Source organism: Solanum verrucosum, unplaced genomic scaffold (assembly GCF_900185275.1).
Source record: "Solanum verrucosum unplaced genomic scaffold, falcon-dt-bn FXZP01000088.1, whole genome shotgun sequence".
Classification (NCBI taxonomy): domain Eukaryota; kingdom Viridiplantae; phylum Streptophyta; class Magnoliopsida; order Solanales; family Solanaceae; genus Solanum; species Solanum verrucosum.
This window is the reverse complement of record NW_026020077.1, coordinates 1,518,637-1,534,683: the sequence shown is the minus strand read 5'-3', so window position 1 is coordinate 1,534,683 and position 16,047 is coordinate 1,518,637. Positions and strand designations below refer to the sequence as shown.

The following is a 16,047-nucleotide window of genomic DNA, read 5'->3' as shown; positions in this document are numbered from 1 at the left end:
CTCAACAACATATTTCCACTCGTGTTCGCCAAGACTGTCCATTAGGACACAAGAAAACTGGACTCGTGACAGATTTCACAGTCGGTCAAGCCAGTTTACTAAGTGAGAGTACAAATGCTATGAACTTATGAAAAGTAGGTAACTGAAGTATGAGGGCAAGTACTATTAATTGGAAGGAGCATATAAACACTTTGGCTATGTGAAGCATGTGATCATGTAAATGGCACATTGAAAATGAAGACACATGTCTTGCACAATCAATAAGTGCAAACAAGTTGAATGGGCTTGCAATATATATGAGCAATATCTTAATGTATTTGCCACTTTGTTATCAAAAAATCCAAGGAATTACTTTTCTTAGAATATTTTGATGAATACAATCAAATAGAACACTGAGAGGCACAGATTTTGGTTCAAAAATGTGATAAAAGACCTTTGGCATTCAGAAGAACTACTATCCCAGCGCGAAGAGAGGCAGGCAAACCAACTAAGAGAAGCAGTCTCACTTACGAAAAGTAGAAACATAACCAAGAGGTGTTAAAGGAATGCACTTCAAGATAAGAGGATATCCGTTGACTTCCAAATAAACACAAGATGCTAAGTATTGGAGAAAATGAGAACAATCATTTTCCGAAGGAAAGGAGAGAGAGAACCAAGAAAGAGGGTTTAGGAGACTGGGGAGAAAAACCATTAGCCAAACATTATCAACAAGAACACAAGAAAACGAACACAGAAAGGAAGAGAAACCCCAAGTCAACTGCCTTACGGATTTCTGAACATATAGTAGGTGGTGATTTAGACACTTTACTACAAAGTGAAAGAATTGTGACGGCACGACACAGTTGTAATGGGCATCCAACAAGTGTCTCAAGGGCAGTGCAGAATAGAAGTGGGAAAATAAAGGACAGATCTCAGCACCATCTTTTTGACTGTCATGAATGCCAAAAGAAATTAGATCCTACCTCAACCAAGGAACGCCGGAAAAAAGTTTAGGACCTTAACCATGAATACTACATAATATTTAAGTTCCAAACAGGATAGATAGTATAGTCACTCCAGCTATCAAGTGTCATACCAGATCCTATGTCTTACAATGACTGGCAGCATTCACATTACGGTATTATTTTGAAGAGACCATAAGCCTCTCATGCTTCAGGTTCATTGAAACAGTCTAAGTTACAAATCATAGGTTCGTCTAACTCAAATAGTTCATCAACTAAACATGATTTATATGGTTTTGAAACCGCACCTTTCAGCTACTACACATAGTAATAGAATATCAGAAATTTACATCTTAATAAGTATTATGATATTTGAGTCAACCTGTGTACAATGTAATACTTGAGTAATTTAATTTTGGAAAATATATCTATTATCTTTGATTTCACGAATTTATGCTGGGACTAAGTATGTCAATAATCTATTTAGCAAATCACCACTAGAAAAGACAGCCACGAATTCCCAAGCGGGGCAACTATCTCCCACAAAACAGCATATCAGACAACAAATAGCTCCAGTTGAAACCATAATCAAATAGCAAAAGAAATAGAAAATAGAGACTGACTTACATGGTGGAATATATAGCAGATGCATTCAGGAAGGAAACGGACATTTGCAGCTTCACCCCATATGCAGAAGTAGAGTGAAACAAGAAAAAGCTTTCTGTCCCTGTTAATGGCTTCTAATCTGTTGACATGATTGAAATGAGAATAGATTGTGAATTACATAAGCACTGTATATAACAAAGTAGCAGAACTAACTTATTCCACACAAGCCGAATGCGTAAGTATCTACACCACTTGATGTAATTATCCAAGACCTTCAGAAACACCTCTGTGATAACCTTCTCATCTATTTTCTGTCAGAGAAAAAGCACATAATTTGGAGTGTTAAACTTATCCCTGTAAATGAAGGGACACGTACAATTTGGTATATAAACTATAATGCCACTTTCAACTACATTGACCATTAGAGAGTATCAGCTTAAGGTTCCTATTAAGTCTTCAAGGGAAAAGAATGGCTTGTATAGAAGATAGTGCAGCCCACCATCAGAATGAACTTTGACTCGTAAGTAGACCTTTATCAGAACCTCACCAAAACTCTTTCAACCAACACGCTCACAACAATTATTGCAATATTTAAGGAAGGCAAGATGTCAACGTAATCTAGAAGGTTGACGCATATACAGCTAAAAAGAGAAACTAGTAGGGAGTTAATGACGATGGTTACTCATCTTAAGGCTGTGACACAGCAATTCTTCTAGATACATTTGAAACGGGAATATGCTCAAATGCATCCACTCGAAGTTCATATGACGATTCTACCATGTGACATCTCAGTCATCATAAGAACAATGTCCCATATGCTTATTCAAACATAAATAGAAAAAGAGTTTAAGGGCCCGTTTGGACATATGATATGAAACCATAATTTGAAATCATAATATGAAGTCAAATTGATATGAAGTTGAGGTATTGTTTGGACATGCAATTTGGATTTCTTAAGTTGTATTTTTTTACATAAACATGAAAAACTTACAAGTTGTGAAAACTATCAAATATACCCAATTCTTACACGATCTTACCAAATGAGCAAACCATAATTCATAAACAAGATATCGGAACATGATCCCAAATCGCTATATGAAGTCATGATTTTAAATCACCATGTCCAAAAGCAAGCTAAGACAGCTTTATAATTGTGGTTAGATGGTTGAAAATATAATAGATATCCAAGGAATTATCAATATTAATAAGCAAGACATGATGAAAGACGGAAAAAAATTGAAAGTAATATATTGAAAATGGCTGACTTCACCTTCTTGATTATCAGTCAACTATGGGATATCTAGTCGAGAAATAAAGAATAATGTACGTAGAGTGTAAAAGAATAATGCTAAATAAAGTGTATTAGTAATGCTTGCATTAATTATACATAGATAATTTCTTATGCATTGTTTAGTTTGGTGTATTAAAAATGGCATGCATTGCATGAGAATATTTATTTACAATGATACCCTTCACAATTATGGTGGAAAAGAAGTAAAAAAGACTTTGAGAGGCAATAGGGTTTTTAACTATGCTAATGCATGCATTACTAATACCTAGAAATTCATGGTATTAGTAATACTAATACACACCTTAAAACACAATAGAGTGTATAACTAATGCATTAGTTATACATAGCATGAAAAAATGTACCAAACAATGTATTACTAATACACAGAGTTAATGCATGCATTATTTTTGCTAATACATTCTACCAAACGACCCCTAGTGAGCAAATCTCCTAAACATTTCCATATAACTCTTATTTTGTATATAAAATTGTACACAGAGCTTTTACCCCTTCAATAAACTGAAGACTTGTATTAATCAAAAGAAAAAATTGAAAATTCAAGCACTATTTAAAACTCACTGGATCTGCCTCAACAGGTATCTCAAGTCGTGACTGGGCATTTGCAACAATGAGGATGACATTCTCGCGCTGGTTCCTTACATTGTCTTTCTGCACATAAGAAAAATCCAGATCAGCAAGAATAGTGACACAATTCAACATAGTAGCAGGTTAGAACTAAAGTTATAGGACATGAAACCACTAGAGCTAAAGGTCAAATTTACATAATTGGCTTTGGCTATCCTACAGTTGGTCACTTCCATCTGCAACTTGCATAAAGAGGTACAAAATACAATCCGATGCAGTTCCAGTGAGACTGGTTTAGCAAGAATGTTGTGCCAAAGGAGCAGCAACCCAACTCAAAACCACGAGGCCTCCGTGGAATCGAAATTACCAACTTTTCCCATAAGAACACTTTTTACAGCTAAAGAAGTTCTCGTGACGGTCAAAGCTCTGCTAAAGCATTCCACTAGTACAAATATCTTGAAATTTGACTACTTACCAATATTATCTGATGAAGGAAATTTTGCAAAGTTACAACAAGGAATTATGCAATATGACAGTATTTGGTTTTGTTAGAGAACAAAAGTAATGCCTCATATTTATACATGCCCTACAATGTATTTCGGAAGGCAGGATATATGAGACATTTTTTTAATAGCCAATAAGAGAAGATCACTAATCAAATTGCAAATACTAAATTTGGTAAAGTGAAGCTCACAAATTCATTTTGAGTGTCTTACATAGAAAAATTAGAAATAAGGCATCTCAAAATGATATTAAGCACCAACCTGAAAGCCAAAGACATATTCTAAAAGATCAAACATATCCATATGCCGCTGTCCAGGAATATCAAAACCAGCGGGTAGCTGAGGGAACTGCTCAGTGTACTTAACTGCTGATATGGCACCCTGAACCTGCATATGTTTCCCAGTACAATTATTTCTCTCTGACACAATACATGAATGTATATAACGGATCTGTAGAAATATTGAAGGATAGATTATTCTTCAAATGCAGCCAAGCATATAGACATATTGAAGAATAGATGAACCTCCAACTGCAGCAAAGAAGTGTAGTCCCAAAATAAAAGGAAACCTAACACTCAATACTCAAGTTCAGAAACTAATTTAAATTAACCAGAAGGCCAATTATACAGGTGACAAGAATAACATGCAGTTTGTCCTTATCAGCTTCAGTAGTGTCAGACACTCAAGCCCGCATTCTTCTAACATTAAATAGGTTTTAAGCAATGGAAGAGGGCACTGGTATTCACAAACCTGTTGTAAGGAACCCTCAATGAAGAGAGACGGGAATAAAATCAGGTCATACAACCAAATAAAAAATAAGGCCACAATTCAGAATAGAACTTGGAGCTAAAGATGAACTGATAAAAGGGGAATGGTTAGGAGATTGATAAATTTGACGAACAAATAGGCATAAACAAATAAATACCGAGTCTGCCTGAATATATTTGCACACAAGTACCTACGTAACACAACCCTTTTCTGGTATGACTAGCATAGAAACTAAGAAAGTTCCAAATGGATATAGGAGCTACCTAGATATATGCTTCAAATTATAGTAGTGAGTAAAAGTGGTTAATTGTTGAGTAGATCGCACATCAAGGTAAAAATATTTTGCATTTTGGCAAAGATGGAAGATATTGTTGTCTAAGGTAAAGAATCAAACAAATTGCAACACAAGGAGTAAGAAGATGAAGTTGTTTATGTGATACTAGTGATAAAAGCAGAATGGGAAATCTTCCTGCAGAGTGGTCATACAATAAAAGGTAAAATCAACATTCTTACCTCTGGGAAGAAACCAATAGCATTGGTCAACGATGGTGCCTCTAGAGGAACAATATTGTATGGTGCAAGTTCCCCCGATAAAGTAGCATCAGATTTCTTGATCCTTCTCAACTGACCAAACCATGAAAGAAGTCATAAGTAGGAAACTAGTCCCAGACTATACACAGACAGAAATACAAAAAAATGAAAGGAAATATTACCTCCTCCATTATAAGCCTTCCCACACCATCAGGAGCTGCATCTTTGCTCAGATACTCCATCACTTCAACCACAGCCCTCAAGGTAGCGAATACCTTTCTCATTTCAGAAAATCTAAGTCCCAACCTAGAAAGAATAAAAGAAAAATAATGGGTGAAGCTTTTTTGTTTACAAAAACAGCAAGCAAGGATCAACAGAAAATCTAAGTTCCACCCCCAACTTCTGGGATAATAAAATGACTATTCATCAATAAAAATTCAATGCTGTCGCAATTTTGATAATGATATAGATTATATGCTGAAAGTGAATATGCTAGCCAACTGGAAGAAAGCTTCAGTCAGTTAATGAGAGACATCTGTCTCAAAGCACTGCAGCAAATAGAAGATGGACAGAAAAGATGCCTCAGCAGACCAAGCCACTTTTACTATGATTCCTAAACATTAACCAACCCACTGAAAGGACACCAAGGCAAACAATGACAAGTGTCTGAGTTTGAATGCTGCAGAATGTCACATGAAACTACAGAATATCTTCAAGGCTATAAACGACAATTTAAGCTGACAAGATTTAATGACATATTACTATTTTCTCTATGGATATTTAGTAGTGCATACTACAAAGATTAAAAACAGATTCCTGATGAATGATAGAAAATCCCTCCTATGATGCATAATGCTGCAATCAAATGTTTCAGTATCAGACGTTTCAAGCCTTAAATTCACATCATTATCATGAAAAGTTTGACAAGATTCTTACAACCCGATTTAATTTTAAAAAGAAGATTAATTTCATCTCTCAGACAAGAACAATCTTGAGCAACTGAATCAGCAAACCAATCACTCCTTACTGCAAAATACACCAAAGACGAATACGAAGTATGCAAAGTAACACTCAGATACAGGAGTAACAGAAACATACTCTCCTATATTAGCACTAACTGCTCCAGATTCACGCCATTTTTGCTCCTCTCTTTGAATATCGTCCACTTTGTGCCGCCTTTTGTATTGCTGATAAAATTCCCATAAGCGTTCGATGTCACGATTACGGTCTATCCGAGCCCCTTCCTTTTTGGCAAGTTTTTGCTGCACATATTGAATTCCAATCAAACTTCATCACACTCAAAGGATACAGGACATGCTAATGGGTTAACTGCTTACTGCTACACATATAAGAATAGGTGGGAATTTTTTGGCTTTTTGGTGTAATATGCGAAATGTAAAGGATGAAAATACCATGATAAATTACATAGAATCTTTACAAGGATAAGACTTCCACAGTAGGACACTTCTTTTTGTTCTGTATAGAGGGGTTCCAAATATGTATACGGCCTCTGCACCACCTTAGTGCTAAGTTGTTCCACTTTTGAATATATAACTTACTAACCTTTTCAAAAAAAAAAAAAAAAAATACTATGTGGGATTCATAATGGCATAATGGAGGTGAGTTTAAGGTTGACGCGCTGTCAGTGTATCACTTATACACTTTTTTGCAATATCAGATAACATTGACCTGCTATAGCAGGTTATTAACTTTTTTCATATATACATATATATATATATACTAGTTTTGATGCACGTGAATAACAAATAATGTAGTACACTGTGTTTTAAAATAATGTCAATATTAATAAACCAATAATTTAAGTTTTAAATGAAAAAATAAAGTAAAAGTTTCTATGAATAATGGATATAAGTTTTCTTATGATTACTACAGTGTGCAGACTGAGAGTTGTGAAATCAATATCCCAAAACATTTATATCTATTTTTTATAATATAAAACTTAGATATAGATAAGGTGGTGTGGCAGTTCTCTATGGCCTCAAATTACTTATTACATTTATGTTTTTTCTCCTTTTAAAATCAAATTTTTTTTATAATATAAAACTTAGATATAGATAAGGTGGTGTGGCAGTTCTCTATGGCCTCAAATTACTTATTACATTTATGTTTTTTCTCCTTTTAAAATCAATTGTGATAAAAATAAAAATGTCACTCTTAAAATCTCTTAATTACACTTCTTAAATATATCTTCTCCTCCATCCCCTATAATTCATTGCTTAGTTATTGTTGGAGTTCTTGCTTTTAATACAGTATAAATAAATAGAAATATAAATATAAAATATAAAGGATATACTAAATTGAGTGTTTTAAGTGGCTCAACCCACTTCATTGACCACTTGTCCACACACTTGGGTGTCTGAGGTTCTGAAGATTACAACACCTAGGCTCTGGGTTTGGGTACCTAGGCACTGGCAGGTGACTCTGAGTAAACTATTTTTTGATATGGTAGAACTCATCCCCATATCCACTGCCCAGTTCATCAGTGATTTTTTCCAAGATTGCTTTTCTGGTGACCCAACCCCCAACCTCAAGGTGGCAGGTGGAGAATCCTTTCGATGAAACTCTCACTCCCTTGCCACCCACCCCTAGGCAACAAACTCTTCACACCTTAGTGCCCCGTTGTTGTGGAAGTTCAGAATTGCCACTAGGATGGATCTTTAAATTAAAATCTAAGAACACTTAAGAGATGTTGTTTTTTTAATAATTCTGGAGTCCTAACCAACTTTCATGCACTAGTTTCACTGGGTACTTGTAACATCCAACTAGCACACGTACCGGATAACTCTATCCGCCAAGGCATGGAGAGATGAAAGAAATTACCTAGTGTTTTTTTTGCATCCACTGAAATTTGAACATGAGACCTCATGGTTCTCAATCTACTACACTAACCACTAGGCCACTTAAAGGATGTCTTTTTTAAGGAAAATGGGACACTGGCAAGGAATTGGAACGAGAGGATCAAAGGAAGATTGGTGGAAAAACATCCTTGCTTGCATATGGTGGACTCTATGGAAAGAAAGGAATGAGAGATGTTATGAAGGAAAGGTTAGCAGTTCACAGGAAAGTCTTAGACTTTTGTATTTTTGGTGTAAGCAAAATTTAGTTGGGGAAGTAGATAGCCTTGTGGAGTTTATAAGCCAGTTGTAAATTTTTGAAAGTTTGTCTTTTTGGATTTTGAGTATGATGGCACCCCCTGGGGGTTTGTACATCCCACCTCATTGATTTTGACGAGTTCTTTTGCGTGAATAAAAAGTTATCTATTTCAAAAAAAAACAAGGAAAATGGGATGGACAAGCATATTTTGAAGGAAAAATGAGCTTGGAAAGCTCTTCATCAAAAAAAAGAGCTTGGAAAACTATCAGTAGGAGACTTATCCTTCACTATTTTCTTCCTCTTTATCTTTTTTTTCCTTCAACCTTTTCTTCTCACTTTAGTTCTCCAAGTTCAAAACCTTTGTATGATTTTCTTTGTTCCTTAAAAGAAAAAATATCCTTTGTTGTTGATGCACTTTTTTCAAGCTGGTCTGTAATTTGGATTATGAACTACTTCTTTCTAAGTATTAATGTATTGGAAGTTGGATTGTGTGTCCAATTTTGAATCCTAATAATGTAATTGCTCGGCCACCAATTAAATTGGTTGGCAATTCAAAGGAACTTGGATTCACGCATTGAGTTGATCAGTTTATTTTGAATGTTATTTGCTTGAGATGATTGATTTGACTTGTTCTTAGATTGGGTACTTGCAAACCACAAGCATTCAAATTAGAGTTAGTTACTAGAGCATCTTACTTGGTTATGAGTCATGGTCCATGAGAATATAGGATATCATAAAGGATTTGTTAAATTAGGTTCATTTGGCATAGCACTAAGGGCCTATTTGGATGGGCTAATAAAAAGTAATTTATCAGTCATAAGTAGAGGATACCCTACTTTTGGCTTTTGGCTTTTGGCTTATTTGTAAACTTTTTTGGCCTAAAAGTGAGTGCTTAAAAGAACTTTTTAACCTTTCCAAACACCACCAAAACTAAAAAAGTGCTTAAAAGTCAAAAGCATCTAAGAATAAGCTAATCCAAACAGGCACTAAGAATTTGAATGATTGTGACTTCTACAATATCGCATGATAGCTCATGTTTGGCCATAGATTTTGGAAGTAGCATTTCAAAATAAAATTGAAAACATTTGTTTATTCATGAAATTTGGTCAGTTTTTTGAAAATTTATCTTCAAAACATTTCATGTTCAAAAAACTGAACTAGACCAGATTTTGGGAAAAATTTCACTTCCACTCATAAAACTTCAAGTAAAATGCATGTCTAAACACAACTTCAAGTTCCAAAAACTGTTTCTTAAAACAATTTCAAAAACTCATTTATTCAAGTTTCAACTAAATCCATGGCCAACGCTAGTTAAATATATAGGAAGATTAGATGGCATAGTCCAAACTGAAATATCAAGAGGCACATGGCCTAGCTTCAATTAAATGTGTACTTTAATCCTTAATTTGTCTGCTTGTATAATTGCTACTATATTAGCCTAAGTTATCCTTCATAGTTTTCATAAAATTTGAAGTTTGTACTTGCTAGATATTGGGTAACAATTCTATGTGAGAATGATCATGTATTCATCTGTACACTATAACTTGTGACGCAAGCACTTGCGTTATAAATCTAAAAACGACAACACAAAGCTGGCAAAGCAAAGTGATAAATTTACCACATTATCTTGCAACTACAACCAAAAATAATATCACACAACTAATAAAAATCCAAACCCTTTGATATCAAGCCTTATGGTATAACCAACAAGTAAGGAGCATGAATCCAAACCTTTCAATTGATAAATTCTTCCAATCAAAAACAATTACTTAGTCCAATGAATCTTTTGAAAGGGACAGTCGAAGAAGTGAGTACAACTATTAATCATGGAGAATCTCTTTTACTTTTTTTTTTTTAGGGGGGGGGAGGGGAATGTGATCAAGCATGGTTTTCATATATATATATATTACCTTAAAAGCAGGAACTCCTAACTTAGAATGTTAAATTACTATAATATCCCTAACTTAGGTTTGTGACTTTTTTCAAAGGGTTGTGATTTTTCGATGGGTTGTGATTTTTCGATGAGTTGTGACTTTTTCAATAAGTTGTGACTTTTCAAAGTGTTGTGACTTCTCAGAAAGATTATGACTTTTCAGATAAGACACAAAAAAACACTTCTTCATATTACCATTTGTTTACTATAAATAGAGGGGCTTCCTCTCATACCACATTTTTTTTAATCTTCTACTATTCTTCATCTTGAATTTTAAAAATTTTGTATGATTTATTGTCGTTTAGTGAGTTCAAAGCTTAGCGGAATATCACGTACCACTATTCTGATGAAGTAAATCGCTCTATCCTAAGAGGGTATGTTCCAAAATCTCGAGAACTTGAGGAAAATAATTTTGATGATATAATAATTAATTTTTTGCTTAATATATACATTAGTATGTAATGTTCCAATATATGAAGTTAACATGATGTAGTCTAAATTCAATTGTTTTTATTAACAGTTTCTCTTGTGATGTAGTTATGTGCTTCTAAATATCTTTTTTTCAAATTGAAATAAATATATACATTATTGCATTTAACTAATTAAAATTTTCATTCACCATCTTCATAGGTTCGCGTGAAAAAGAAATATATATGACGATCCACATTGAACATTCACAAATGAACCTGTAATATTATTTTGTGTTAAATTTATTATTCAAACCTTCACTAAAATAAGCAATACTATTTACTATAACATATATTTTCTGAATTATTAATCACGAGCAACACACGTGTCAAAAAACAAGTGTGTGTATATATATATATATATAATATAAAAAGGCCAACTTGGTCACACACAAGCATATACCAAAAAGGAGACACATACAAAATATGGTTTTCTCCAAAAGACACCTGATAATTGGTAAATTCACCAACTTACTCATGCCTTTTCATATGGGTTACGCTTCCTTAAGAATGATTTAGAGTTTGTTTCCTACTTTCAAGTCATTTAGCTTTTGGAAGTGTTTGGCAAAGTTAAAAATAACTTAACATAAGTTTAAAATGACTTTAAAAAAGTTTAAAATCAAAAGTAGGTCTCCCCTCATTCAAGTTTGACTTTTTATTTTTCGATTTAAAAGCTACTTTTTTTAAGTCAATCGAAACGGACTCTTAATAGCCTAAACTACCTTATTTTGGTGAATGTCAGGTAAAGGAGAACTCAAGGATGATCATATGATGAAAAAGGAGTGACTTGAAAAAGAAAGGAAGAACAAGAAAAGAAATTGTTGAGAGTGCCAACAAACTAGCAATGCCTTGCAACAGAAACACTAGTTTGTCGAACTAGCCCATGTCTAGAGGTTAAGAATGAGGTTTGAATGAACTCAGTTCGAGGCCATAAACTTCCACGCGGGAATGCGGGCATTTTTTTTCGAAATTTCAACGGGTCTTAAATTGAAGTTTAGGATCTTTCTCATTCATTCTAGTTTTTACTCAAGTGTAGAATGCTCTCTTTTGCCATCTTAGCAAGGAACAAGTTGAAGACAATAGTGTTTGCAATTTTATTCTTCAATTTTAATATAATTATGTTTATATTCTCTTCAATTTCTCTTTCATTTTCTCTTTATTATGAGTAGCTAAACTTAGATTTTAGGGTTGCAAACCAACCCTAGTGTGTGATTCCTAATGGGTAACTACTTGATTGCTTGAATATGATTGGGAAGATAATTATTTAGCTAATTCCATGCTTAATTTGTGAATTTGTGGTTGCAAACATAGATTCATCCCCAAATTGCCTAAGTTCTTCCTTGAGGATGATAAACTAAGGTTGGGTAAATTAGCTAAACAAGAAATTAGGTGAATCAAAAGATTGATATTGCTTAACTAATGGGTTGAGATAGAGATAGCAATTACCCAACATGGGTCACTAATCAATTATCCAATTTCAACTATTTCATCTTGAGAAAGTGATTTTGAGTTAGACCAATCAATATTAAGAAATATTGGAGTAAGCGTTTAAGCTATTGACGACCCTAACGAGAAAAATCTCTAATCAAACTAATTTAGTTTACCCAATAGGAATTACACCTAGGTGAGGGAAGCAATCCAAGACCTTAACTCATACTAGTTGCAACTCTTAGGGTTCCTTTGGCCATTGAGATGAAATCATGATATGAAATCATATGAGATGAAGTGGAAGTTTTGTTTTGGACATGCAATTTGGATTTTAAGTCGTATGTTGTGCTCATAAATACAAAAATCCAATGAGTTGCGATAACTATCACAATTGCCTCGATTCCTTGTACAACTATACCAAATAAGAAAAAGTTCATGACAAAAGCATAATACACTATCACAATGCTATTCTAAAAAATACAATATTTACTTATCAAATAAGTTCAATAAAAAAATAAAATTAAGTATGAGATGTAGGTAGTGTACTACTACTCTTTAATAAGATTGAACATTGTCAATATCTAGTAACTATATCATCATGTTCATATTTCATGAATATATCATCATTACTTTGGTATTCTCGCAAAAAATTACATAGGATAAAATGGTGGATTTTATTTACAAAATATAAACTTGTGGGTTAATTTTTATATTTGAAAAATGTGAATCATGATATAAAATTTTCCAAATCAAGCTTTTTGGAGAATTTGTAATTTCATCCCATGATTTGAAATCACAAAATGAAATCGCATGTCCAAACGTTGATTTCATCTCATAATTTCAAATCACGAGACAAAATTGTATGTCCAAATGCCTACCTAGTTAATTGTTGCTTTTAATGCATAATTTGAAATACAAAAACTTTTTTTTTTGCAGAATCAATTGATGAAGAAAAGCAAATTGATTACAAAAACTTTCAATTTGGGTAAAAGTTAAGTTGGTCAATAAATTACATACGAGTACATCTTTCACACGACACCCAAGATTCCCTGTGGGATTCGACCTCAACCTTGTTGGGTTTTATATTTGACTCCAATAGCTTTGCACCATAGTTAGGGTGCGATTTGAGTGTATCAACACCCACTTCTCTATACAAACAAGAACTACCCGGGTGCATCAAAAGAAGATAAGGGATCGGAGACTACTACTTCTCAATTGAGCAAAGCTTATCTCCACCATTTCAAAAGTTCTCTTATTCCTCTCTTTCCAAATGACCCACATTAGAGCAAGAGAAATAGCATTTCAATTTTCATACCTTATGCCTTCTTCTCCTAGCCTCCACTATTTTAGTTGAGCATCAACTCCTTCACATATCTTGGCATTACCCAAGTGACGCCAAACCATGAAAACATATCCTCCCATAACCTTGTGGCTAATTTGCAACGTAACATAATATGATCCACGTCCTCACCAGCCTCTTACATAAAAAACATCAGCACACGTAGACAACCTTACGCTTTTTAATGTTATGTACCATCAAAATGTAGCTAACCACGTGAAGAAGCATGCCTTCTTCATTGACTGATGGTGAATCTTACTAGACCGATCTACTAAAAGGAGTGAATCTCAGTTATGAAAATCAAGTTTTCAGAGGTGATACTAGAATTATTATCTGGCTAGTAATCAATCTGAGAGTTTCCTCAATCTCGTTTTTTTGATTAAGTAAGATTTTATGGATAAGGGAAACTCCCATATATCAGAGGTATACTAGTTAGTGATCAATCCAGGAGTTTCTTCGATCTCACTTTTTCAATCAGAATATTTTGCTGCAGAAGGTTCATTTTTATCTTCCTTTTCTATATTTACTTCTGATATTTTAATCTATCCAAAAAAAAATTGAAAATTATACATGGTTGATCATTTCATAGATTTTGTGGAATTGTAGTGTAAAATATAAACACATTCACTACCACGTGTCCCAAATGAATAACTTTCTTCAACAATGCGGCATTTTAGCTAAGTGCCCTAAATTAAAATGGTCCATAATTAGCATTTTCAACTTGAAAAATACCTTAATAACGGACATTAATCCAGTTTTAAATTGAAGAACACCTCGACCATCGCTGTTGGGATCCAAATTTTGCGCCATTGAATATGCCTGCTCACATACTTTAGCAAAAAAAACAATCTCAGAAAAAGATCACAGCTAGAACCAAAAGAAATTTTAAAATTAAGATAAGCATTAGAAGCCCAGATGAATTACCAATAAATTTATGCTCACCCAAACAAAGAATAAATCCAGTGCATAAGTGGTGTAACAGCAACCAGGAATGCATCAAAATTTTGAAATTTTCTTAAGTTTATTCAAGAACAAAGTTAAGATCCAGAAATTGGGGGTAGCTCTCTAGATTATTATCATTTATTGAAAGCACATCAAACTTGTTACAACATCTTACAAAAAGGAGACACAAATAACTATAGACAATGAAGCTAAAATTGAATCCCGGGATTTTCAAACATTATCTTTGGTATCAATGAAGACTTAGCTAAAGATAGGGTACAATGAAAGAAAAAGATCAATATAATTGATATCTAATAGTTGAGGATAGGTTGACTTATTAAAGAACTTCTAATACTAATATTGTTGTAGTTGTTGTTATTTATATACACATAAACATTTATATATACTAGTTTATGTGCGCGTGTTGCACGTGTGCATTGCGCCAATTACAAATTGTATACACTACAAAAAAATTTTATGTAAAATAGAAATACCAGTAAATAGATGTGACTCCATTTAATTAATCATATTTATCTAGACCAATAAAGGAGAAGAAAGCATGTCTTACAAAGATATATAATGTGTGCATTGATAGAATAAAATTCTAAAATAAATACTGATAAGTAACATATACTCAAACAACAAATACATTTAACTCCAATGCAGATCACTCGATCTCTTCTTTCGTGTCTCATAAAACCGTTGCTAATTAATAAAATTTAAAGTAGATATAGCAATATTTGAATTATAAGTTCACTACAAGCTACAATTTAAATATTATTACAACTCATATAAGTATAATATTGTTAGTTATGTCTCCTAATAATTATACCAAGCTTTTCAAGCACATCCTTTTATTAATTGTGATTAAAAACTAATTATTGTCATTCATGGAAGGACCCTAATTTTGATTTATATTTGAGAAAAAGAAGTTTGAACAGTTTTTTGCAAAGGGATTTTGTGCTTTTCCTATTTATTTTATTTTTTAAGACGCGGGAAACCCGCAGCCGCTACCCTTTGGGTGCGCACAGGGTAAAAACCCGCTCCTATGCAATAGCTCGCAAACCACATAGGAGTGGTAACCCGCACTAGGCAAACCTGGTGCGACGAGCTCGACCCGGAAGGCAAACCCCTTGCTTTCGCTGGCAAGGGGTTTCGAACTTGAGACCTCCAACATGGAAGTCCCAAGCTCAAACCACTTGGCCACCCCGAAGGGTTGCTTTTCCTATTGTATAACAACACTTTAGTTGATTTTGAATTTTTAAAATACTAGGAAAATAATTAAATTATAATTTCCTTCAATGTGAACTCTATTTCAAAGGATTAAAAAACTCAACACACAATACGCTAATAATTTTGTGTTTTTTTCCTAAGTTCTAATAAAAAACACAAAAGACTTCTAAACCTAAAATGAGTTTAGAATGTGACTTTCTTAATGTATAATAAGACACTGCAATTATTTATTAAAAAAACACAAATATCAATCTACTATTACAGAATCTTACCTCGGATCACAATAAAATTCACCTATGTGTTGATATTTTTTTGAAACTGACCTATGTGTTGATATTTATGATAAACAATGTAGAAATGTGGCTT

The 16,047-nt window shown here is 33.6% G+C and overlaps 1 protein-coding gene across 2 annotated transcripts in view; it reads right to left on the bottom strand.

Moving 5' to 3' along the window:
* The window catches only part of LOC125823971 (callose synthase 10), a 62,958-nt gene that overhangs the window by 36,549 nt on the left and 10,362 nt on the right, over nt 1-16,047 (bottom strand). Inside the window, exons 2-9 of one of the 2 annotated variants that reach the window (XM_049503319.1) lie at nt 14,239-14,336; nt 6,324-6,487; nt 5,408-5,531; nt 5,208-5,318; nt 4,188-4,313; nt 3,418-3,507; nt 1,761-1,858; nt 1,569-1,686 (exon numbers count right to left, since the gene is read on the bottom strand). In XM_049503319.1, coding sequence (XP_049359276.1) covers nt 1,569-1,686; nt 1,761-1,858; nt 3,418-3,507; nt 4,188-4,313; nt 5,208-5,318; nt 5,408-5,531; nt 6,324-6,487; nt 14,239-14,336 — 929 coding nt within the window. The remainder of the gene's footprint in view (nt 1-1,568; nt 1,687-1,760; nt 1,859-3,417; nt 3,508-4,187; nt 4,314-5,207; nt 5,319-5,407; nt 5,532-6,323; nt 6,488-14,238; nt 14,337-16,047) is intronic. The other variant, XM_049503318.1, reaches the window with a different exon arrangement.